This window comes from Rhinopithecus roxellana, chromosome 19 (genome assembly GCF_007565055.1).
Source record: "Rhinopithecus roxellana isolate Shanxi Qingling chromosome 19, ASM756505v1, whole genome shotgun sequence".
NCBI lineage: Eukaryota > Metazoa > Chordata > Mammalia > Primates > Cercopithecidae > Rhinopithecus > Rhinopithecus roxellana.
This window is the reverse complement of record NC_044567.1, coordinates 54548555-54575367: the sequence shown is the minus strand read 5'-3', so window position 1 is coordinate 54575367 and position 26813 is coordinate 54548555. Positions and strand designations below refer to the sequence as shown.

The 26813-nt window shown below is 43.0% G+C and overlaps 1 protein-coding gene across 1 annotated transcript in view; it reads left to right on the top strand.

Moving 5' to 3' along the window:
• Nucleotides 1-24687, top strand: part of PAFAH1B1 (platelet activating factor acetylhydrolase 1b regulatory subunit 1) — a 110889-nt gene extending 86202 nt beyond the window's left edge. The window contains exons 5-11 of the mRNA XM_010388485.2: nt 222-428; nt 8773-8941; nt 11208-11310; nt 12289-12517; nt 15210-15311; nt 18898-19054; nt 20791-24687. Of these exons, the coding sequence (XP_010386787.1) occupies nt 222-428; nt 8773-8941; nt 11208-11310; nt 12289-12517; nt 15210-15311; nt 18898-19054; nt 20791-20864 (1041 nt within the window). The 3' untranslated portion in view covers nt 20865-24687. The remainder of the gene's footprint in view (nt 1-221; nt 429-8772; nt 8942-11207; nt 11311-12288; nt 12518-15209; nt 15312-18897; nt 19055-20790) is intronic.
• The last annotated feature ends 2126 nt before the right edge of the window (nt 24688-26813 follow it).

The following is a 26813-nucleotide window of genomic DNA, read 5'->3' as shown; positions in this document are numbered from 1 at the left end:
AGGCAATTGTACTGAATTTTTCTCAGTTTTTAGTTTCTTCATGACTTAGATTTTGATGCTGTGTAAAATAAAAAATTTTCATTTAAATTTGACAAATGCTTGGAGATTTCTAAAATTTTTTCAAGTATCCTGCATATATAGTTGCAAAATGCAGTTTTTAAAATGTCACATGCTATTTTTATTGAAATCTATCTGTACGTAACTACATGCTGTTTTTCAAGGTTATGGAATTAGAATCAAAGCTAAATGAAGCAAAAGAAGAATTTACGTCAGGTGGACCTCTTGGTCAGAAACGAGACCCAAAAGAATGGATTCCCCGTCCGCCAGAAAAATATGCATTGAGTGGTCACAGGAGTCCAGTCACCCGAGTCATTTTCCATCCTGTGTTCAGTGTTATGGTCTCTGCTTCAGAGGATGCTACTATTAAGGTAATTTTCTGCTAAAAGCAGACTTAAAGTTAATAGGGTGAAGAAAATTAAAAGATCCTGAAAATGAGGGCCTGTGTAGAGGGACAGGAGGTACTTTTTGAAATGTAGTGATTTTGGTTCTGAATCTTAAAGACAGAATTGTAATAAAATACCATTGTGGCTCCTGAGAGGCATGCTGCCAGGTAAGTTCGATGGTGAATTTGAGAAAGTCGGGTGTCACTGAGTTGATGTCAGTAGGTCACCTTGTGCTTGAACAGTTTTTGTTCTTAGAGGATGAAAAGTGTGTGCCTTACCTTTAAGCAGAGGTTGTGTGTGAAATACCATTTGACAAAACTAGTAATTGATAGGGTGAATCTATACTGCAAACGAATTCAATAGAGGATTCATTTAAATTGGACTTTCCTTGATGTATTTAAAATTGGCTTTCCAGGAGTAGGGGAATATAAGAGCTTTTCATTTTATAAATTATGTATTTCATTAAAAATTTTTTTTTCACAGTAAACATATATTACCTTTTAATGTTGTGCTTTTTTAATTAGGAAAATAGTTGTTTTTAAGTTGCCTTTGTTCCAGACACAATAAAATGACAGTTGTATAAACCACCTACAGAAAGATAAGATAGTTGCAATATAGGTAGATTTAGGTAGGTCTCTCTATACTAAGAGTTGTTTCAAAGCAAGTTAGTTACAGATATTAAGTTTCATTTACAAAAGTATAACCAATCGACTGGGTGCAGTGGCTCACGCCTGAAATCCCAGCACTTTGGGAGGCCGAGACGGGCGGATCACAAGGTCAGGAGATTGAGACCATCCTGGCTAACACGATGAAACCCCACCTCTACTAAAAATACAAAAAAATTAGCCGGGTGTGGTGATGGGCGCCTGTAGTCCCACTTACTCGGAAGGCTGAGGCCGGAGAATGGCGTGAACCCGGGAAGCAGAGCTTGCAGTGAGCTAAGATCACGGCACTGTACTCCAGTCTGGGTGACAGAGCAAAAAAAAAAAGTATAACTAAGAAAATGTGAGTAGATTGTATATGTCATATAGCAGTTCAGCACAAAATGCAGGCATAGGCCGGGCACAGTGGCTCAAGCCTGTAATCCCAGCACTTTGGGAGGCCGAGGCGGGTGGATCACGAGATCAGGAGATCAAGACCATCCTGGCTAACATGGTGAAACCCCGTCTGTACTAAAAATACAAAAAAATTAGCCGGGCATGGTGGCGGGCGCCTGTAGTCCCAGCTACTTGGGAGGCTGAGGCAGGAGAATGGCGTGAACCCAGGAGGCAGAGCTTGCAGTGAGCCGAGATCACGCCACTGCACTCCAGCCTAGGGGGCAGAGCAAGACTCCATCTCAAAAAAGAAAAAAAAAAAAAATACAGGCATAATTTAAATGCGACTGTACTTAACTAGTTCTTCAAATTAAATATTGTTTTACAGTGTGTTTATGTGATTTCTTTAGTTTCTAAATCAGTGACTTGCACCCTGTGGGCTTGTGATTTAGGAGGGTGGCTGTAGAGTCATTGTAAGGGAGTCTTACGTTCATACAAGCATCATGGATTTCTAGAGGGTAAAATAATTATATGCCTAATACATTAATATACTCCATTTTTAAAAATAGGTAGACATGCATTTAAATTTCTTTCATGATAGTCTTTTGTCATTATTTACTAAAACACTACAACTGCTCTTGTGAGGTTTGGGATAGAGGTAGACATTCTTTAATAGATGGAAAATTATCCAGCCATGGTGGCTCATGCCTGTAATTCCAGCACTTTGGGAGACTGAGGCAGGTGGATCACGAGGTCAGGAGTTCAAGACCACCCTGGCCAAATGGTGAAACCCTGTCTCTACCAAAAATATAAAAATTAGGTGTGGTGGTGGGCGCCTGTATTCCCAGCTACTTGGGAGGCTGATGCAGGAGAATTGCTTGAAGTCTGGGAGGCGGAGGTTGCAATGAGCCGAGATTGCGCCACTGCACACTCCAGCCTGGGCGACAGAGCAAGACTCTCTCAAAAAAAAAAAAAAAAAAAAAGGTGGAAAATCTAGAATCTAGGCTTAACTGTTGATTTTACAACAGTATTATAAAAGCATAAACAGAACTGTAAATATACTCCCTTAAAATGTATCTATTAAGTCTGATTTAAAATTACTACAAACGGAAGTTTTAGAACTTTTTATTTGTAATCATACCACGTATCACAGCAACTACTTAGAGTCCACCCTTCAACTTAGTCTTTTTATTTTTGTTTTTTTCTGGCCACAGGACACCTCCTCCTACCATTTGGTCTTTAAATGTGCACACATGTGGTTGTTTCATTAATGAAAAGTAGTTATATATGGTTTTGTTAACTTTTGACTAGATTTGTTTCTAATGAATCATCATTTTAGTAACTTTAAGCTGATCATCTTATTTATATAGAGAGGCTTTGTAGGATAGTTAGTGGTCAGGGGCACTGGCTCTGAGTTCAAATCCTGGCTCTACCACTCAATAGTTAATGTGATTGTGGGCAAGTTAACTTTTTGTGGCTTTCTTGATTTGTTAAATGAAGATTATTAATACCTACCTCATAGGGTCTGGGGGAGGATTAAATGATTTAGGACATGGAAGCTGTTTAAAACAGTTTTTGCTGGCCAGATTCCAGAGGAACACTCAGTGTCAGCAACGTATCAACATCAATAACAAGCTGTCCTCTTTTGGACTTTGCCTCCCGAGTAGCTGGGATTGCAGGAACCCGCCACCACGCCCAGCTAATTTTTGTATTTTTACAGAGATGGGGTTTCACCATCTTGGTCAGGCTGGTCTCACATCCTGACCTCATGATCCCCCTGCCTCAGCCTCCCAAAGTGCTGGGATTACAGGCGTGAGCCACGGCGCCTGGCCAGCTAAGTTATTTTTAAATGACAACTGCAATAGAATGATTTTCCAAAATACTCAGAGGACAACACACAGAAAGTGTTTTGTAATTTTATGACTATCTTGGGCAAAGGGCTTGATACAGTTAAGGCTCAATTTTCTTATTTAAAAATATCTGTGTGGTCAGGTGCTGTGGCTCAGTTGCCTGTAATCCCAGCACTTTGGGAACCTGAGGCGGGAGGATCACTTGAGTCCAAGAGTTGGAGGCCAGCCTGGGCAACAAAGTGAGACCTCGTCTCTATTAAATAAGTAAATAAATAAATAACTGTATTATATTCTGCACTGTAAAAGTAATGCATATGCAATGAATGTAACAGAACAATACCTGGCAAATAGATGGTAAGGGCTCAATAAACTGTTGCTGATATTATAGTTGTTAATAACAATAAAATTGTCTTAAATAATGTCATATGCATTTGATAAATAAAACTGGTTTCTTTTAAAAACATTCAGTTGTCATCAACCTTTGAACAATAATTTATGAAAAATATTATAGAGGGATGTATATTTAGACCAGTTCATGACAGTATTTTTAATTACATTATTTAAATTTTTAGATTAATTTTTCTGATTGTCATTTAGAGCTAATTTCTTTTGAGATGCTCTGTTGCCCAGGCTGCAGTGCAGTGGTGCGATCTTGGCTCACTGCAACCTCTGCTTCCTGGGTTTAGGTAATTCTCTTGCCTCAGCCTTCTGAGTAGCTGAGACTACAGACGTGCGCCACCAAATCTGGCTAAATTTTTTGTATTTTTAGTAGACACGGGACTTCGCCTTTTTGGCCAGGCAGGCTGATTTTTAACTCCTGACCTCAAGTGATCCACCCACCTTACCTCCCAAAGTACTGGGATTACAGGTGTGAGCTACCGTGCCCGGCTAGAACTAATTTAAACATGGAGAAAGAAGAGGTGAGGTGAGAGGATCGCCTGAGCCCGGAAGGTCAAGGCTGCAGTGAGCTGTGGTCACGCCACTACACTCAAGCCTGGGCAACGAAGCGAGACCCTATCTCTAAAAGATAAATAAATAAACAACAAACAAAACTGGAAAATATGTTCAACTAATAAGCAATTGAAAGATTGCCGGCCGGGCACGGTTGCTCAAGCCTGTAATCCCAGCACTTTGGGAGGCCGAGACGGGCGGATCACAAGGTCAGGAGATCGAGACCTTCCTGGCTAACATGGTGGAACCCCGTCTCTACTAAAAAATACAAAAAAAACCTCACTGGGTGAGGTGGCGGCCGCCTGTAGTCCCAGCTACTCAGGAGGCTGAGGCAGGAGAATGGCATAAACCCAGGAGGCAGAGCTTGCAGTGAGCTGAGATCCAGCCACTGCAGTACAGCCTGGGCGAGAGAGCGAGACTCTGTCTCAAAAAAAAAAAAAAAAAAAAAAAAAGATTGCCAGCCTTTTTTGTGTGTGAAACAAGGTCTCATTCTGTTGCCTTGGCTGGAGTATAGTGGCACAATCATGGCTCACTGCAGCCTCGACCTCTCCAGACTCAAGCTATCCTCCCACCACAGCCTCCTCAGTAGCTGGGACTATAGGCCTGTGCCACTATGCCCAGCTGATTTTTTATTTTTTTTAGAGAGGGGATCTTGCCATGTTGCCCAGGTGTCAAACTTCTGAGCTCAAGCAGTTCTCCTGCCTTTGTCTCCCAAAGTGCTGGGATTACAGGTGTGAACCACTGAGCCCAGCTGGATTGCCAACTTTAATATATAACATGAAGAATTCAGATGTGTAAAGCACTAACATCTCAGAAAAATGGACATAGTACAGGAGCAGACAATTCACAAAAAAAGGTAGTAACAGGCCAGGCGTGGTGGCTCACACCTGTAATCCCAGCACTTTGGGAGGCCGAGGCGGGCAGATTGCCTGAGCTCAGGAGTTCAAGACCAGCCTGGGCAACACGGTGAAACCCATCTCTACTAAAATACAAAAAAAAATAGCTGGGTATGGCAGCGTGCACCTGTAGTCCCAGCTACTTGGAAGGCTGAGGCAGGAAATTCGCTTGAACCCAGGAGGCGGAGGTTGCAGTGAGCCGAGATCACTCCACTGCACTCCAGCGTGGGCGACAGAGCAAGAATGTGTCTCAAAAAAATAGAAGGTAGTAACAACTAACCAAATAGTAACAACAGTTTGGCCTTACTACTAATAGCAGAAGAAATAAACACTGAAATCATGGGCCGGGTGTGGTAGTTCATGCCTATAATCCTAGGACTTTGGGAGGCCAAGGTGGGGGGACTATTAAAGCTCAGGAGTTAGAGACCAGCCTGGGCAACATAGCAAGACCTCATCTCTACTTAAAAAATTAGCCAGGTATGATGGCCTATGCCTGTAGTCCCAGCTACTTGGGAGGCTGAGGTGGGAGGATCACATGAGCCTGGGAGTTGGAGGCTGCAGTGAGCTATGATTGAGCCACTGTACTCCAGTGTGGGTGACAGAGTGAGACCCTGTCTTAAAAAAATCGCGCCAGGCCCGGTGGCTCACGCCTATAATCCCAGCACTTTGGGAGGCCAAGGCGCATGGATCACAAGGTCAGGAGATCAAGACCATCCTGGCTAACATGGTGAAACCCTGTCTCTACTAAAAAATACAAAAAATTAGCCGGGTGTGATGGCGGGCACCTGTAATCCCAGCTACTCGGGAGGCGGAGCTTGCAATGAGCCGAGATCACGCCAGTGCACTCCAGCCTGGGTGACAGAGCGAGACTCCGTCTCAAATAAAAAAAAAAAATTGCCGTGTGTGTGTGTGAAATTGTCAAGATATTTTACCTATTAAATAAGAATCCCCAGTGATGAGTTTGATAAAGTAGTCATTCTCATTACATTTGATACAGTCTTATGGGATATCAATTTAACAGAGTATATGAAGGCTTTGAAAGTTTATACTTTTTGACCCACTAATTCTTTTTCCCCATTGCTGTCTGACCTAAGTATTAAAAAATGAGGACAGAATTTTTTTATATTCAAAAATGTTCCCTATAATGTTTTTTTCTATAATGGTGGTTTAGCCCACAATTTTTTTTTTTTTTTTTTGAGACGGAGTTTTACTCCTGTTGCCCAGGCTGGAGTGCATTGGTATGATCTCATCTCACTGCGTTTTCTGCCTCCCGGGTTCAAGCAGTTGTCCTGCTTCAGCCTCCCGAGTAGCTGGGATTGCAGGTGCCCACCACAAAGCCCAGCTAATTTTTTGTATTTTTAGTAGAGACGGGGTTTTACCATGTTGGCTAGGATGGTCTTGACCTCCTAACCTCAGGTGATCCACCCGTCTCGGCCTTCCAAAGTGCTGGAATTACAGGCATGAGCCACCAGGCCAAACCAAGAATTCTTTTAAAAGTAATACTTGCTGAGTTTTTAGTGGCACAGAAAAATATTTGTGATAAGAAGCAGGAGGGGAGGGATGAGCACAGTGGCTCACACCTGTAATCCTAGTGACTCAGAAGGCCAAGACAGGAGGGTGGATTTGAGGCCAGGAGCTCTAGACCCACCTGGGCAACATAGCGAGGCCCCGTCTCTACAAGAAAGAAAAAATTACCTGGGTGTGGTGGTGTGCACCTGTAGTCCTACTTCCTCTGGAGGCTGAGGTGGGAGCAACACTGAAGCCCAGAATTCGAGGTTGCTGTGAGTTGTGATCACACCACTCCACTCCACCACAGGCCACAGAGGGAGACCCTGTCAATTAAGAGAAAGAGAAGAAAGAAAATAGGGCCAGGTGCAGTGGCTTACACCTGTAATCCCAGCACTTTGGGAGGCCCAGGCGGGTGGATCATGAGGTCAGGAGATCAAGACCATCCTGGCTAACATGGTGAAACCCCATCTGTACTGAAAATACAAACATTAGCCAGGTGTGGTGGCACACGCCTGTAGTCCCAGCTACTCAGGAGGCTGAGGCAGGAGAACTGCTTGAACCCAGGAGGTAGAGGTTGCAGTGAGCTGAGATTGCGCCACTGCGCTCCATCTTAGGCGACAGAGACTCCATCTCAAAAAAAAAAAAAAAAAGAAAGAAAATGGAAGAGTTTGAGATAAGTCTGGGCAATATACTGAGACCCCATCTCTACAAAACGTCAAAAAGTTAGCCAGGCGTGGTGGTGCACACCTGTGTAGTCCCAGCTTCTCGACAGACTAAGACAGGAAGATCTCTTCAGCCCAGGAGTATGATGCTACAGTGATATCTGATCACAACACTGCACTCCAAAATTATTTTTTTTAAATGTGACTGTTCTTTTTTTTTTTTTTTTTTTTTTTTTTGAAACAGTCTGGCTCTGTCACCCAGGCTGGAGTGCTATGATGCAATCTCAGCTCACTGCATCCGCCGCCCGGGCTCAAGTGATTCTCCCACCTTAGCCTTCCATCCCGATTAGCTGGGACCACAGTCACGCACCACCACAGCCAGCTAAGTTTTGTATTTTTAGTGGAGACCAGGGTTTTACCATGTTGGCCAGGATCGTCTCCAACTCCTGACCTCAGGTGACCTGCCCACCTCAGCCTCCCAAAGTGCTGGGATTACAGGTATGAGCCACTGCACTTGGCCAAAATTTATATATATATATATATTATAATATATATATATATATATATTTTTTTTTGAGATGGAGTCTTGCTGTGTCGCCCAGTCTGTAGTGGATCTCGGCTCACTGCAACCTCCGCCTCACAGGTTCACGCCATTCTGCCTCAGCCTCCCGAGTAGCTGGGACTGTAGGTGCCCGCCACCATGCCCATCTAATTTTTTGTATTTTTAAGTAGAGATGGGGTTTCACTGTGTTAGCCAGGATGTTCTCGATCTCCTGACCTCGCGATCCAACCGCCTCGGCCTCCCAAAGTGCTGGGATTACAGGCGTGAGCCACCGCGCACAGCCATATTTTCACTTTTTAACTCAAAATGACATATGCTTTTGTTCATTTGCTATTCGTGAACAGTTTACACTTCTGAAATCTTTCCTTGGCTCTTCAGATGTCTGAGTTCTGCTGGTCTAGTAGGATTGAGTATTGATCCATTATTCCTCAAATACTCTACATACAAATGCCTGCTATAGCCCCCTTAAGCTCCTTCCCTTCCCCTTCCCCTTTCCTTTTCTTTCCCTTTCCTTTCCATCTCTTTCTTTCTTTCCTCTTATTTTTTCCCCTAAAGTTTCCTTATTTACATGTCTTTCCTGCTCTGAGACAGGAAGCGGACTGTGTTTTGTGACATTATTATACTTTATCACTATTACACTTGCAAATGTGGTACTAGAGATAAATTTTAATAATTGCAACATTCGTTTTCCCTGTAGAAAAAAGACCAATTTGTACATGAGATACAGTATTTCTAAGATGGTTATCTTTTGTTACTTGTTTGGTTAATTACTCAATAAGGTGCCAGACTGGCCTGCTGGGTGCAAATATGAAACAAGAAAGGAGTGATGGAGTTGGTGTTAAACAATTTTCTGTTCACTTGACAGGTATGGGATTATGAGACTGGAGATTTTGAACGAACTCTTAAAGGACATACAGACTCTGTACAGGACATTTCATTTGATCACAGCGGCAAGCTTCTGACTTCTTGTTCTGCAGATATGACCATTAAACTATGGGATTTTCAGGGCTTTGAATGCATCAGAACCATGCATGGTAAGGGGTAGAGGATAGTACTTTAATAGTAATTTCTATCATGGTACTTCAGAAAGAATATTGTTTCTAATAGTATACGGGGTTCCTTTATTCACCTCTTAATTGTCTGTATTGGTGGAAGAGCATACGATGTAGATAGTCCAGGGATAAGTCACAGTAGTTGAGAGTCATTTCTATTACGAGGTTTTAAGTGTCTCTTCGTACTTTGTATAAAATATTTGTATGAATATTTTTTGGTAAGAAAAACTGCCAGGTCATTTATCTGTATTTGAGTTAAAAATGGTTTTGTTGGCCGGGCGCGGTGGCTCAAGCCTGTAATCCCAGCACTTTGGGAGGCCGAGATGGGCGGATCACAAGGTCAGGAGATTGAGACCATCCTGGCTAACACGGTGAAACCCCGTCTCTACTAAAAAATACAAAAAGCTAGCCGGGCGAGGTGGCGGGCGCCTGTAGTCCCAGCTACTCGGGAGGCTGAGACAGGAGAATGGTGTGAACCCGGGAGGCGGAGCTTGCAATGAGCTGAGATCCGGCCACTGCACTCCAGCCTGGGCAACAGAGCAAGACTCTGTCTCAAAAAAAAAAAAAAAAAAAAAAAAAGGTTTTGTTTGTGTTTTAATTTTTCGTAGTTGGGAAACTGAAGTCCAGAGAGAGTAGGTATAGTGAAAACTGGAACCCAGATTATCTTGCTCACTGAAATGAAATAAGGGTACATATCCCATGCCCTCATTCATTGTTAAGTTGTTTCCTGGGTCTTGTTGTGGGAACTGTTTTCTGAGGCAGTATGTTTGTGGAACAAGAGTATATTTGCTTTAGAGACAGATACTTGGGTTCAGATTCCTACTTGTCTACTTATGGCATTAGAAAATTTAAACCACTTTCATCTAGAAAACAGAGGTAATAATACCAGAGTCATACAGTTGTTGTGAGGATAAAATGAAGTCATAAGATAAATCATCTTGGTGTAGTACCTGCCACGTAGGAGGTGCTCATTACATAGGGATTTTTGTTGTTTCTTTACAAATGATGATATTTGAATGTTGGGATTTTGTATAAGGAGTGCATACAGATTATCCATGATGTTAACACATGAGTAAACTATGTGTTTACCTAAAGGGCATAATTTGAAGATTGTGTTCTCCTCGCCCCCCACGCCCAATTAAATGCATTGGGGAAGTTTATAATTACAGGAATTCCACGCATGAACACTTTTTTTCTGTTTTTGAGATGGCCTCTTGCTTTGTCACCCAAGCTGGAGTGCAGTGGCGCGATGTTGGCCCACTGCAACCTCTACCTCCCAGGTTCAAGTGATTCTCCCACCTCAGCCTCCCAAGTAGCTGGCAATACAGGTGAGCACCACCACGCCCAGCTAATTTTTGTATTTTTAGTAGAGACAGGGTTTAACCATATTGGCCAGGCTGGTCTTGAACTCCTGACCTTGGGTGATCCGCCCGCCTTGGCCTCCCAAAGTGCTGGGATTACAGGCGTGAACCACTACGCCTGGCCCACCATTTTAAACAGAGAACCAATTCCCCATTTTTCTTACGCATTCGCTTTATCTTTTTTGTATCTTAGAATATCAGTCTAGCGGCTAGGCACAGTGGCTCACACCTATAATCTCAGCACTTTTAGAGGCCAAGGCAGGAGGGATTGCTTGAGGACAGGAGTTCAAGACCAGTGTGGGCAAAATATGGAGACCATGTCTCTACAAAAAATTAAAATGTTGTGGGTGTGGTGGTGCCACACCTGTGTAGTTCCAGCTACTCGATGGCTGAGGCGGGAAGAGCTCGTAGGCCCGGGAGTTCAAGGCTACATGAGCTGTGACTGCGCCACTGCACTTTAGCCTGGGTGACAGAGCAAGTCCTTGCCTCACCAACCAAGAAAAAAAGAAAGAAATTGTGTTTCCTAGCGTTTTTATGTAAACATTCAGACTCACTGAGGTAAATATATGAATATATTTCAAATGTTGATAATCCTGATGCCTTACGTTTTTAAACCATTTGTACAGGATGAAATTTAATCCTAAATGGAGTTGACTATTTCCTTGTGGATAGTTTTTACTGATTTTTTTAACTTTATCGTGTAAATCCAGGTTTCTTATCAAATTTGTATAAAATCCAGTGTATTTAGAACTTGCTTTGACATGGTGAAACCCCATGGGGAAACCCCGTGGTGAATTGATGTCTTGCTGCTCTTGGGGGTGCTGCTTCATAACATACCGTAACGCGCTGTAACGTGCCGTAATGCACCGCTGTGCTGTGTGTTTCAGGCCACGACCACAATGTCTCCTCAGTAGCCATCATGCCCAATGGAGATCATCTAGTGTCCGCTTCAAGGGATAAAACCATAAAAATGTGGGAAGTGCAAACTGGGTAAGTAAGCTTGGTTGAAAAGGCATCAGTGGCTCACACCTGTAATGCCAGTGCTTTGGGAGGCTAAGGCAGGCAGATCACCTGGTCTGGAGTTGAAGACCAGCCTGACCAAATGGTGAAACCCCGTCTCTACTAAAAATACAAAAATTAGCCAGGCTTGGTGGGGCACACCTGTAATCCCAGCTACTTGGGAGGCTGAGGCAGGAGAATTACTTGAACCTGGGAGGCGGAGGTTGCAGTGAGCCAAGATTGTACCAGTGCCCTCCAGCCTGGGCAACAAGAGAAAGACTCTGTCTCAAAAAAAGAAAAGGCATCAGCTTAAAGACATATTTATAAAAAACAAAACAAAATCGTGTTCTGGTGTTTCAGTCATTTCGACTTTAACCCAGAATGATCATTGTGACAGTCATATTAAATATACTTTAAAACTAAGTTTGATCTGTACACATCTTCCAAAAAGGAGCACAGAGACATTGTAAGGAGAGACTATGTCCTCAAGAGGCATTTCTGTGTAATGGCTTCTTTTCTCTGTCGTCTTCTTTTAGGTAATCTCTCTGTGGGTTTTAATGAAAATGTAAATAATCTTTGTGCTGGTATACCTCTGTTAGACTGAATTTGGTTGTGCATAGAATTACACTTGATTTTTGTCACACAAACTTACTAGTTTTACTCAGATTAGTAGAGCATAGCTTTTTTCCAATATGGCTAGAAATATTAAGTGTGCGTTTAGTTTTGAAACATTTTATTTCTTATATATATTTTATCTTCTAGATGTTGATTTTGTTAGCTCCTTAATGATGTGCCTGTTAGCTTGTTGTTCCCACTTTAATTAGCCAGGATTGTACATTTATGCTGTCGACTTGCATCTCTGACTTGGTACCATTCTCTTCATCCCAGTACATAGCTATTTTTGTATCACTTCTGGAAAGTGTCCCGATGATTGTCATTCACAATGTAAGTTATTATTTATATTGACAGCTACTGTGTGAAGACATTCACAGGACACAGAGAATGGGTACGTATGGTACGACCAAATCAAGATGGCACTCTGATAGCCAGCTGTTCCAATGACCAGACTGTGCGCGTGTGGGTCGTAGCAACAAAGGAATGCAAGGCTGAGCTCCGAGAGCATGAGCATGTGGTAGAATGCATTTCCTGGGCTCCAGAAAGCTCATATTCCTCCATCTCTGAAGCAACAGGATCTGAGGTACTGTATATATAAACTTGTCTTCATGGTTTCATTGCCGATATCTTAAATCCTTAGATAACTTTGCTGATTCCCAGTTTCACGGCTGTTAATGCATTTAAAAGTCTGCATCCCAAAATTCTGAATCTTGAAATTCTCTGCTCTTCACAGTATCTGTCAGAAAAATAGTCTTCATTAATGAACATAATAATTTTATTTATAAATTTATGGTAAAATATAGTTCAGTATTTATTTATTTATTATTATTATTTTTTTTTTTCGAGACGGAGTCTCGCTCTGTCGCCCAGGCTGGAGTGCAGTGGCCGGATCTCAGCTCACTGCAAGCTCCGCCTCCGGGTTTACGCCATTCTCCTGTCTCAGCCTCCTGAGTAGCTGGGACTACAGGCGCCCGCCACCTTGCCTGGCTAGTTTTTCGTATTTTTTAGTAGAGACGGGGTTTCACTGTGTTAGCCAGGATGGTCTCGATCTCCTGACCTCGTGATCCGCCCGTCTCGGCCTCCCAACGTGCTGGGATTACAGGCTTGAGCCACCGCGCCCGGCCAGTATTTATTTTTTAAAATTAATCCCAGATGTGATGGTATAAATGTTTCTTTAAATGAAGACTATTTCATATGGTGTCCTCTGATGTTCTTGATCATTTAAAAGTACTAGCTGAGTCTGGAGCTTTAACACATTTCTTTGTGATTCTTTGTGTTCTTTTATGATTTTGGTCTTTCTGATTAATATGTTAAAAATAAATTACCTACAAGGTACAGCGGCACATGGCTATAGTCCCAGCTACTCAGGAGGCTGAGGCAAGAGGATCACTTATGTCCAGAAGTTAAAGTTCAGCCTGGGGCAACAGAGCAGGATCCCTGTTTCTAATAAATGAATGAAAATGAATGGTCTAAAAGTTTTGTTTGTTTTTGAGACAGTCTCACTCTGTTGCGCAGGCTGGAGTATAGTAGCGTGATCTCGGCTCACTGCCACCTCTTCCTACCGGGTTCAAGCGATTCTCCTGCCTCAGCCTCCTAAGTACCTGGGACCACGGATGCATGTGCCACCCTGCCAGCTAATTTTTAATTTATTTATTTATTTATTTTTTTTGAGACGGAGTCTCGCTCTGTTGCCCAGGCTGGAGTGCAGTGGCCAGATCTCAGCTCATTGCAAGCTCCGCCTCCCGGGTTTACGCCATTCTCCTGCCTCAGCCTCCCGAGTAGCTGGGACTACAGGCGCCAGCCACCTCGCCCGGCTAGTTTTTTGTATTTTTTTTAGTAGAGACGGGGTTTCACTGTATTAGCCAGGATGGTCTCGATCTCCTGACCTCGTGGAGGCCCGTCTCGGCCTCCCAAAGTGCTGGGATTACAGGCTTGAGCCACCGCGCCCGGCTATATTTTTAGTAGAAACAAGATTTTGCCATGTTGGCCAGGCTGGTCTCAAACTCCTGACCTCAAGTGATCTGCCTGCCTCAACTTCCTAAAGTTCTGGGATTACAGGTGTGAACCACTGCGCCGAGCCCATTGATTTTGATAGAGGCATTCCTATCATGTATTTTTAAAACTACATTTCAATAAAGAAAAGAGGCAGTTCCCTCTTAAATGAATTTTCTTTTGTGAGTTCTCTTTATTTTGGTTGGCCCATTGCATTTTCAGATTCTATTTACTGCCCTTTGGTGGTGGTTACATGCTGTGTGTCATAAATTTGATTCTGGTCCATCACACCGCCAGAGGTATGATGACTCACGCCTGTAATCCCAGCACTTTGGGAAGTCAAGGAAGGAGGATCACTTGAACCCAGGAGTTTGAGCAACATAGCAAGACCCCTGTCTCTACAGAAAGCTTTTTTTTTTTTTTTAACTCACCACTATACTAATGAGGAAAAAAATTTTCAATAACTCAGCCAGGTGTAGTGGTGCACTTCTGTAGTCCCAGCCACTCAGGGGACTGAGGCAGGAAGATTGCTTGATCACAGGAGCTCAAAGCTGCAGTGAACTATGATTGTTCCGCTGCACTCCAGCCTGGGTGACAGAATGAGACCCTGTCTTGAAATAAATGAATATTCCCTAATCCAGATCAAAAAAATAAATAAATAAATTTGATTCTGGTTGGATTTGTAAAAGCTAAATTAAATAGTGATTACAGAAATCTTGAAAAGTAAATTTATTATCTGTTGGTTTTATGAAAACTGAGTCCTAGCCTAAACAGAGATTTTCTGTTCTTATATTATCTGGGTCCTTCCTGTATAGCCTAGGTATGGTGTTAAAGACTTGTGTATTTAAACAGATAAAAACAAATTGGGCTGGGTGCAGTGGTTCACGCCTGTAATTCCAGCACTTTGGGAGGCCGAGGTGGTCCGATCACCTGAGGTTAGGAGTTCGAGACCAGCCTGCCCAACATGGCAAAACCCCATCTCTACTAAAAATACAAAAAATAAAAATACAAAAATTAGCCTGGCGTGGTGGCGCACACCTATAATCACACCTACTCAGGAGGCTGGGGCAGGAGACTTGCTTGAACCCGGGAGTTGGAGGTTGCAGTAGGCCGAGATCGCACCACTGTACTCCAACCTGGGCAACAGAGCCAGACTCTGTCTCAAAACAACCAACCAAAATGCAACAAAATTGGAAATATAGATCATTATTAGGTAAAAACCATTCAAAGTCTGTACCTAACTTCTTGTGTAGGAAACTTAATTTTTATTATGTTTTCTGTAGACTAAAAAAAGTGGTAAACCTGGGCCATTCTTGCTGTCTGGATCCAGAGACAAGACTATTAAGATGTGGGATGTCAGTACTGGCATGTGCCTTATGACCCTCGTAAGTTTGCATAATCTTACCGTTTCTTTTGTATCTTCACTGTTTATACCTTTTTGGATTAATGCTTTGTGATATTTTATTAAATCTGAATTATACTGGGTTTTAAAATAACTTCTTTATAAATGTAGTTTTCCTTTAGCTTTTGTCGTTACAGTGATGTGAAAGTTACTTCTCTGGAATGCAGGTTCTATAAAGAATCTGTAGAGCTAGTCGGTGTTTGAGGGGGAGATGCTAAAAAATTGTGTGATATCTCTTATGGAGAAGCAGCAGCATTCTTAGAGACCTGTTCACTGTTGAAGATGTTTGTTTGTCTGTTTCACTTTATTTGAATCCTTTTAACTATTATATATCCTTGCTCACATGATCTAGTTTATTTGGCTTATTTAGGAACATATTTCCATAGAAAGATATGTCAATACTAGTAAGGGATTGTGGACACTGCTGTGTGCCTAAAGGAGTTCCAAAGAGATCTATGGATGTTCATTTAGTAGTAGTTTTTATAATTTGGCATCCACGTTTGTTTAGAGATTTTTTAGGTGCTAACCATACCTTGAAGTGATTGTCTCTCTGTAGGATATGACAGACACATGTGGAAGCATCTTCAAGAATTGATTAGAAAATGAAACTTTCCTCTAGTAGTATTCTGAGCTGAGTTCAGCTATACCATGTTGCTGTTAAGAAAAGATATATAAATTAAGAAAAGATGATATATAATTAAAATAAAGCTGGCCAGGTGCAGTGGCTCACGCCTGCAATCCCAGCACTTTTGGAGGCTGAGGCAGGTGGATCACCTGAGGTCAGGAGTTCAGGACCAGCCTGACCAACGTTGTGAAACGTTTAGTCTCTACTAAAATTACAAAAATTAGTCGGGCGTAGCTGGGTGCGGTGGCTCATGCCTGTAATTCCAGCACTTTGGGAGGCTGAGACGGGCGAATCACCTGAGGTCAGGAGTTCAAGACCAGCCTGACCAACATGGAGGAACTCTGTCTCCTAAAAATACAAAATTAGCCGGGCTTGGTGGCACATGCCTTCAATCCCAGCTACTCGGGAAGGCTGAGGAAGGCGAATCGCTTTAACCTAGGAGGGGGAGGTTGCAGTGAGCCAAGATCACGCCATTGTACTCCAGCCTAGGCAATAAGAGCAAAATTCTGTCTCAAAAAAAGAAGAAAAAAAGCCGGGCGTGGTGGCACATGTCTGTAATCCCAGCTACTCGGGAGACTGAGGCATGAGAATTGTTTGCACCTGGGAGATGGAGGTTGCGGTGAGCCGAGATTGCACCATGGCACTCCAGCCTGGGCAATAAAGCGAGACTCTGTCTTAAAAAAGAAAGAAAAACATACTCTTGACCAGACACAGTGGCTCATGCCTATAATCCCAGGACTTTGGGAGGCAAAGGCAGGAGGAGCCCAGGAGTTTGAAGACCAGCTTGGGCAACGTAACGAGGCCCTGTCTGTACCAAAATAAAAATTTTAAAAGTAGTTATGCATGATGGTGCATGCCTATAGTCTTAGCTACTTGGGAGGCTAAAGCAGGAGGATTACTTGAACCCAGGAATTTGAGGCTTTAGTGAGCTGTGATCATGCCACTGTACTCCAGCCAGGGCAACAGAGAGAGTTGCTGTCTCTTTTTAAAATAAAACAAAACTTTGCAATGCTGTGCTATAACCGCACTATCCAGCATGGTAGCTGCTAGCCACGTGCAGCTGTTATACTCTTGAAATGTGGCTAGTAAGACTGAAGAACTGAATTGTTGGCTGTATGTAATCTTAACTATTATATATTAAAATAGGCATACATGGGCCGGGCACGGTGGCTCAAACCTGTAATCCCAGCACTTTGGGAGGCCGAGACGGGCGGATCACGAGGTCAGGAGATTGAGACCATCCTGGCTAACCCAGTGAAACCCCGTCTCTACTAAAAAATACAAAAAACTAGCTGGTTGAGGTGGCAGGCGCCTGTAGTCCCAGCTACTCGGGAGGCTGAGGCAGGAGAATGGCGTGAACCCGGGAGGCGGAGCTTGCATTGAGCTGAGATGAGGCCACTGCACTCCAGCCTGGTTGACAGAGCGAGACTCCGTCTCAAAAAAAAAAAAAGGCGTACATGGACAGTAGCTACCATGTTCAACTGTGCAGTTCTAAGCCTTTTTCTTAAATTAATGTGTAGATAAATGTGCTATTTTTTATAAAAATGGTATCATACCCCTTAATGTAGCTTTGTAGCAAACCTTTAATTTAGAAAGTATGTGATCCTTGCTCATGTTGTTAGATGCTCTTCTTGTACATTGATCTACAGACAGTGCTTTGCAAACATCTTTGTTAACTAAATCTCTGGGCATGTGCTTAAAGATAAATTGCAAGAACGGAACTGCTGCAACAGGGGAAATACGGATGGATGGATGGATGGATGGATGGATGGATGGATGGATGGATGGATGGATGGATGATTAGATGGATGATTGGATGGATGGATGGATGGATGGATGGATGGATGGATGGATGGATGGATGATTGGATGGATGGATGGATGGATGGATGGATGGATGGATGGATGGATACATGGATACATGGATACATGGATCGATGGATGATTAGATGGATGGATGGATGGACGCATGCATGCATGGATGGATGGATGATTGGATGGATGGATGGATCAATGAATGGATGGATGATTGGATGGATGGATGGATGGATGGATGGATGGATGGATGGATGGATACATGGATACATGGATCGATGGATGATTAGATGGATGGATGGATGGACGCATGCATGCATGGATGGATGGATGATTAGATGGATGGATGGATGGATGGATCAATGAATAATTGGATGGATGGATGGATGGATGGGTGGATGGATGCATGGATGGATGGATACATGGATGGATGGATGGATGGATGGATGGATGGATGGATGGATGATTGGATGGGTGGATGGATACATGGATGGATGGATACATGGATGGATGATTGGATGGATACATGCATTCATGGATGGATGGATGAATGGATGGCTGGCTGGATGGATAGATGATTGGATGATTGGATGGATGATTGGATGGATGGATGGATGGATGGATGGATGGATGGATGGATGGATATATAGTGAATGCCTGTATATCCTTCACCTAGTTAACATTTGTTTGTTTTCTTTCATGTATGTGTGTATATTTTGCTGAAATCATTTGAGAGTTCCTTGGAGACATCGTATACTTTACCCCCAAGTATTTTAGCATGAACCACCTAGGAACAAGGATAGTATATAAATAACCACAATAAAATTAATCACACTCAATAAATTTACCACTGATAGACTACATATTCAGATTTGTTCTTGTTATTTCCACAATGCCGTGCCTGACTTCTCTTTAACCCTCATCCAGGACCCAGTCAAGGATCATGCATTATATTTGCTGGTCATGTCTTACGAGCTTTCAGTTTCATTTGGTCTAGAATTCCCTAGACTTTTATTTTCTTTTGGTGTCTTTTGATGTTTTTGGTATGTATAGTTTTATCGTATTATTAAATAGATGCTATTTAAACATTTTAGTCTTTCACTAAGTCAAGTAACTTTTTTGTTTTTAAGGTGGGTCATGATAACTGGGTACGTGGAGTTCTGTTCCATTCTGGGGGGAAGTTTATTTTGAGTTGTGCTGATGACAAGACCCTGCGCGTGTGGGATTACAAGAACAAGCGATGCATGAAGACCCTCAATGCGCATGAACACTTTGTTACCTCCTTGGGTATGTACGCCTCGTGAGGTCTCTGACATTAGATTTTGGAGTGCCAGACGTGACAGTGTTTTACATGATCATGTGAACTTTGCCAGGTAAGAAATGACCATGTGCTTTCAGGGCAGAATAGAGAAGACAGATGAAAATTTTGTGGATTCCTACCATTTGTTTTAAATTCTCCTTTCCTTAACTCTTTGTATCGTTAGCCTTATAATAAAAACGTTACTTTCTGCACTGCACAACACTGGTTTTGGAAACCAGAGTTTGTGAAGAGGATACTTAACACTCTGATGGGTAATTTTTCTCCCCTATTAGTTTGTTTCTCAAACAAAATCTTCCTCAACCTTTCCCTCTGGCAGGTGTATACTATCAGGTACTAGAAACTCAGAAAATTGTATTTGATTTTAGTAAACATCCTCACTATCATTTGGACTTGCATCTGGAATTTAAGATAGTGAATACAGTCAAGTCTAATAAATACACTGAAGTATAATGGACCAAAGCCTCGGTAAAGTGGAGCTAATGCCTGCCCCACAGGATTGTTTCAAGGATTAGACACGAATATGGAGCATTTGTGCTATGCCTGGAATATAATGTTCAGTAAATAGATATGGTGAGACTCTTTATTGTTAGATTTGAGCCCTGCTGTGCCTTTAGTCCCCACTACTCAGGAGGCTGAGGCTGGAGGATTGCTTGAGCCCAGGAGTTCTGGGTTACAGTGTGCTGTGCTGATCGGATGTCTGCACTAAGTGCAGTATCAATATGGTGACCTCCTGGGAATAGGAGACTCCCAGGTTGCCTAAAGGGGTGACCTGGCCCAGGGCATAAACAGAGCAGGTCAAAACTCCCCTGCTGATCAATAGTGGGATCATAACTTTGAATAGCCATTGCACTCCAGCCTGGGCAACACAGTGAGACCCTGCCTCGAAAAAAAGAAAAAAAGGAAAAAAAAGATTCGAGCACCATTTGGGATGGGCCAAACAGGAACAGGCATTTTTGTTGAGATGTTAATACAGGATTTGATCATTGAGTCTCAACTTCCCTAACTACATTGGCAAACTAGATACCTTCTTGGAGTGTGGGTGTATTGGAGAAACCTGAAAACTCCTGGTATTTGGGCTTTCTTATTTTGTGGCTCATTAAAAATTGTATCTGGTGGCCGGGCGCGGTGGCTCACGCCTGTAATCCCAGCACTTTGGGAGGCCGAGGCGGGCGAATCACAAGGTCAGGAGATCGAGACCACGGTGAAACCCCGTCTCTATTAAAAATACAAAAAAAAAAATTAGCCGGGTGTGGTGGTGGGCGCCTGTAGTCCCAGCTACTCAGGAGGCTGAGGCAGGAGAATGGCGTGAACCCGCGAGGTGGAGCTTGCAGTGAGCCGAGATTGCGTCACTGCACTCCAGCCTGGGCAACAGAGTGAGACTCTGCCTCAAAAAATAAATAAATAAATAAATATTAAAAAAATTTGTATCTGGCTCAGAGTGATGGAGGGTTGGGGACCGGGCAGGGTCTTGCTCTGTCACCCAGGCTGGAGTGCCGTGGTGCAGTCATGGCTCGCTGCAGCCTCGACTTCCCAGCTCAGACAGTTCTGCCTCAGCCTCCCGAGTAGCTGGGACTACAGGCACACACTACCATGCCCAGCTAATTTTTTTTTTTTTTTATTTTGTATTTTATAGAGAGGGGGATCTCACTTTGTTGCCCAGGCTTACTGTGGTTTTTAAATAAATCGTTTCTTTTTCTTTCAGATTTCCACAAGACGGCACCCTATGTCGTCACTGGCAGCGTAGATCAAACAGTAAAAGTGTGGGAGTGCCGCTGATTGCGCCTCCTTCGGCCCTCCTCCCTCTTTTCCTCTGGATGCACTCTGATGATACCATGGTTACCCCCATTGAGCTCTGTTAAATAAATATTGTCCTTTCATGTAAATTATTCTGGATGTAGATTGAGCTTATTAAATGTTACACACAAAGTATTCATGCATGGTGAATCCAAATTGTATACTGTAAATTTACATGCGTTGTCTAGAAGTACCATAGGGGTTTAAAAACCTGGGCTGGCATTGGTCACACCAGGCCTAAGAAGGCAGAAGTTGAATCATTTGAACTAGGGCACTAAACTGAATAGCTGACAGTGTCATTTTATGTTGGATTATTAATTCCTGTTTTTCTTTCTGCTATCTGTTGGTGCCTGACTTGATGGCCTCATTTGGGGAAAAGTGGTGGTTATTAGGGCTTTTTCTGAAATGTGTATCTATGTAACATCACTTAAGTGTGCTTAATAAATCTTTAAGGATTTTAGATAATAAGGCAACAATGCAGAATCTTCTGAACCATCTATGTAATGAATGGGGATTACACATTGGATTTTTCTCATGACACATTTGCCAAATCAGTAGGATATATTTGTTTTGGCAGCCTATCAAGCAAAGGCTAGTGGTATATTTATGTAAGAAAATGACTGTAAATCTCAAGAAAAATCTCAGCAGCTAATTGCAACTCATTTATTTCATTTTGGTCTTAATGCTTTGTAAACAGGTCAAAAAGTCCTATCATACTCTAAGCTTCTATTTTACACACTAGACATACTTCTAGTTGTATTCTCCATACTATTAGACTATAGTGATGTGACTTCCAAGTAGAATGTAATCTTCCCATTGAGTGTGTCATGGTACAAATCACTATTTGTTTTTGGTGTTTTTAGGGATGTGCAATGTGCATTACATAATGACAGAAATACTGAGAAGGTTCTGTGTGTCCATTTGAAAGGAGTGGGAGGAGTACAGCAGTTGGTTTTTCAACATGAATCTGATATTGATTTAAACTGTGTTTCACTTACAAGTTTTAAAAAAATGACAGGGTTTAATGGAGCGTGCATAAAAATGTAGTTTTCACCTTTTGTTTATATGTAAATGTTTGTAAGTATATGGGCCTATCTGTAAGTGGATAAGTCTATATGTGTGTATCATACACAGCAACCTCCATGTCCTTAGTCCTGGGTTTTTGAAAAAGTGCTAAAACGGACAAGTAGAATAAATCTTGCTGTGGAATGCCATGCTTCAGAACAAACCCTTTTTGATCTTAATGCTTTTGAAAACTAGGTCTGACTCTGGGGATTTTTTTCCAGCCGAAGGAAAATCACTTCCGTTATTTTCCCCTCTAATTTAGCCGCTTGACGTTTTACACAGCCCAGATATATTGTATATTTTGACCCAAAGTTACAAGTAGGTTTAAGAGAATTTTTACCCGTGACTTTTGGAGCACTATTCCATTGTCAGTTATTAATAAAGGATTCCATTGCTTAGCTAACCAACAGGTTTTTTTTTCCCCAAGAAAGTTATTTCAAAAGTTAACAGAACAATGAGATAACAGTGACAGTTTAACAGAGAGAAAATTCTGAATTGCATTTTATTCATTTGTGTACTATGTGATTTTTTAAATGTCCCCTTTAGTATTTAATGGAAATTTGGTTCCTGCAAAAGACAAAGGGTGAGAGTTACCGTCCTGTAGATACACACAGAGACTAGGCCGTCTGTTAACTAGAAGCAACTTTATGTCTAGCTTGTGTCTTTTTGTTTGTTTGTTTGCTTGTTTGTTTTTAGATTCCTGAGAGATGTCTCTGGAAGGGAAAGTTTTGAGAACTAATGGCTATTTTTGAGGACAAAAATTACATCTTAATTAAGCTAATTCCTTAAATACATACAAGTAGGTGAATTTTCAGGACAATATTGCCTCACAACCCTGCTTACATTGAAAAGTCTTTTTCCCTTAGCTCTTCTGACTGGATTTTTCTACAAAAACTATGGAAAATATCTTTGTTCTTGTTTGCTGCTATTTTCTGTCCTATTTTGAGAAATATAAATACATAGAAATGGTGCATCTTAACATTTGTTTGTACATGTATAAATGTCTTGTATTTTAATTCATTTTTAGCATGAATTGTTTAAGGGTAAGCCACAACATCTAGAAATCACTCATAGATAATTGAACAATAAAGGAGAATGGTACCGATGCAGGAGGAAGCAAGCGTGTCTTCCCCTGCAGCACACAGCGACTTGCGTTGACGAAGGAGGAGGAAACGATTACTCTGTAAACAAAGTTATCCTTACTTGGGAGATTGCCACAGCCTGCTGCTGAGTTGAGTTACCAGACATCCTCCATGTGAGAAGCAGCGAACATTGAATCTCAGGGATGGCCCACAACTGGGTCCACATGTAACGAGCCCTGTTTAGTAACGAAGGGGTTGGGGAGAGCAGTCCGTCTACAACCTGGAATCAGATTTGCAAAGTTTCCTGCACTGCTGTCTGACACTGTCCTGTTGATGCCCTTTCTGACTGTGTTTTCTGTTTTCTCTGTCTGCTGTCTAACCCTGTGCCTTGCCTGGGATAAGGACAATGATGAGGTTACTGGTTTGGATTGTAAGTAGAGGACTTTTATTCGTTGGTTTAGAGGTTCACTGCTGCTTTGTCACTTTCTCAATCAAATTGGCCACTTATTTAAGAAATAAAAAGCTGGTAGAATTGCATCCTCAGATGATTATTGACTGTGTGTGTGTGTGTGAAAACAGACATTCCAGTGCCACCCAAGTATCTATAACGTGCCCAAGAAATCCTAGCTGTGCTCTGGAGAGTGCAAGCCATGGAAACTGTTCAGACATCGCGTGGAGCCTAGTTGCCTGTTGTCACGGCAGCTTGCACTTTAGGAGACTAAGACCGTCCTGGTTCGTCTGTGTGTGGTGTGACCAGTGGTGTGCCCAGAGCACTCCTCTCAGAATCACTAGTGTTAGCAAGTCGTCCCAGGCTGGGGAGCACTCGCTGTAGTCTTTGGAAAGCTTTGGCTTTAGATTTACCAAGCCCCGTCTCCCCACTGCCAGTGCCCTGCTCTCCCGTTTGCCTCTTTCTGTTTCTGTGTGAACTTCCCAGTAATATCACTCGTTAAATAGATTTTCTTTAAATTTATTTAAAGAACAACTATTTAAAAGTAAAGGATATTTTGTTGACATTGGTGGCTTGATCGTCCTTAAGCAACTGAAGTTAAAATTGTTGAAGGAAAAGGCACTTAAACTGGTTACTCTTTCTTGTCCAGCTGTATATAAGTCCAGTGTGTTCATTAATCTAGCTGACACAAAGAAGAATCTCCTGGTAGAGAAGCGACGTGTAAAAAACTGGTGGAAAAAGGTTTTGGATTTTTTTCCAGTGGGGTGGGGGGAGGGCAAGCTGGATTTACAGGTCACGGCTGGACTGAATGGGCCTTTTTATCTTCCCACCGTATCATGGAAGTAGCTGCTTGCTTGTACTGCCTATCCTTCAGGCATCCCTAAAGCTCACTCTGAAGATGTGAGAGACAAACACAAACTCTTCGAGTCAAAGTTGATCTGACACTGACATGAAGGCAAGCCTTGATTTCATATGAACATTGCAGAGGTGGCGATTGAGAAAACAGTTCCCCAGATTGTAAGAGTTCACTGAAGATATTGACACAATTAAAAAAAAAAAATCAGTAAAGGAATGTATATAATATTGCTCTTGTGTTTTACAGTAAGATTTGTTGCTCTCAGACTGTGTAAAACAAAATTTATTCATGTTTTCTGCATATTAAAAAATCTTATTGTACCAATTGGTAAACTATTAAATGCCTATAAAACTAGATGTGATTTTTTTTTTTTTTTTTTTTTTTTTTTGGTCTTCCTTTGCACAGGTGAAATCCTGATGGAAAGTGGGGCTGTATGTAGCGCCAGTCACAAAGAGTGACACGAATTGGTGTGAGGGCGGTAGGGTCTGATGAGCTGCTGTTCTTTAGGGCAGCACCCAGACTGGCTTTGCTGTCCCCTTTCCCCCAGGTGGAGGAGGGAGTGCCGTAGCGTGGGCCCTTACCATGGCGGGCGTCTGCGGCACAGGCCAGCTCTCTCCCACCCTCCCAGCAGCCCATTCTGACGATGGCTTTTGCTGTGGCCAGAGTCAAACCCAAGATGGCTGGTTACAGGCCCAAGACTAGACTCTTGGGGTCAGAGTCTAGAGATAAGGGACCCTGCCGGGCGCGGTGGCTCACGCCTGTAATCCCAGCTTTTAGGGAGGCAGAGACGGGAGGATAGCTTGAGCCCAGGAGTTCAGTACCTCTGGGCAATATAGCGAGACCCCGTTCTCCACAAAAATGAGGGGAAAAAAAGATACGGGGCCCTCCCCTCTTTGTTCTGTGAGTGAACCTCTTACCTTGCTCAGTGGTCTTGGGTTCATGAAGGTAAATCCTTAATACTGTTTTCAAATTTGGTTGCAACATACCAAAATAAGAATGTTCATCTTTGTCCCAGAAACCCCAGCTCTGTACTTTACATGGGGCCGCATCTTGTATTCAGGGCACCTACAAAGGACAGTTTGGTGATGTGCTGGTTCCTTTCTTACAGCCCAGCTGTTTTCCTGCCTCTTGTTAGGAGTAGTAGCCTCCCCCAAAATAGGAGCTTGGCCCAGAGCAAAAAGAAACAGGCTGGGTACAGTGGCACACCTGTAATCCCAGCACTTTGGGAGGCCGAGGCGGGCAGACTGCCTGAGCTCAGGAGTTTGACACCAGCCTGGGCAATACGATGAAACCCTGTCTCTACTAAAAATACAAAAAGTTAGCCAGGCGTGGTGGCACATGCCTGTAGTCCCAGCTACTTGGGAGACTGAGGCAGGAGAATCGCTTGAACCTGGGAGGTGGAGGTTGCAGTGAGCCGGGATTGCACCGCTGCACTCCAGCCTGGGCAACAGAGCAAGACTCTGGCTCAAAAAAGCAAGAAAAAAGAAATTGGCCTGAAGTTCACTGCACTTTTGCAGCTTTTCCATCTCCTTGCAAGACTCTTCCAGGCTGAGATCCAGATGACAGGGCTCCAGGGCAGCATTAGTAGCACTATCCAGAAATGCTATTAGCTGTTCAAAACCTGTCAAGTAACTCGCTGGCATGTAACAGCCTCAAACCTCCTTCCAGGAGTCATGACTGTGTATGGCCTTTGATGCAGGGGGAGGGCAGCTGGCTGTGGCAGCTCTGTCTGTCCCTGCCTAGCCTGGCGAAACCTGACTTGTGTGCAGACAGTTCTTAACTGCTGACATACCAGAAGCTCTAGAACAGGGATCCTCAAAGTGCGTTCCTTGGTCCAGCAGCATCAGCAGCACCTGGGAGCTCGTTAGAAACGTAGGTCGTAGGCCCCACCTCAGACTCCCTGAGTCAAAACGGTGCAGCCTGCTTGCTTTATTTATAATCTACTTTAACAAGCCTTTCCAATGAATCTGAGGCAGGCTCAGGTTTGAGAACCACTGAGCTAAATGATTCAACTTCTCACCAAAGAAACTTGGGCACATCACTGGTCCCTTGGCCCCGCAGCTCAGGTTTGGATCCTGATCTTTCCTCTTTCATCCTTTACTTTTTGAGACGGAGTGTCACTCTGTCACCCAGGCTGGAGTGCAGTGGGGTGATCTAGGCTCATGGCAACCTCTGCCTCCCGGGTTCAAGCAATGCTCCTGCCTCAGCCTCCCGAGTAGCTGGGATTACAGGCGCGCGCCACTATGCCCAGCTAATTTTTGTATTTTTAGTAGAGACAGGGTTTCACTATGTTGGCCAGGCTGGTCTTGAACTCCTCCGTGATCTGCCCGCCTGGGCCTCCCAAAGTGCTAGGATTACATGTGTGAGCCACCGCGCCCGGCCCATCCTCACTTTGAACATGTGGGGTTTGTTCCTTTGTGACAGTTTCCTATGATCTTCGTTCCCACTTGGTCACCTGACCTGGAGACTCTGTTTCAAAA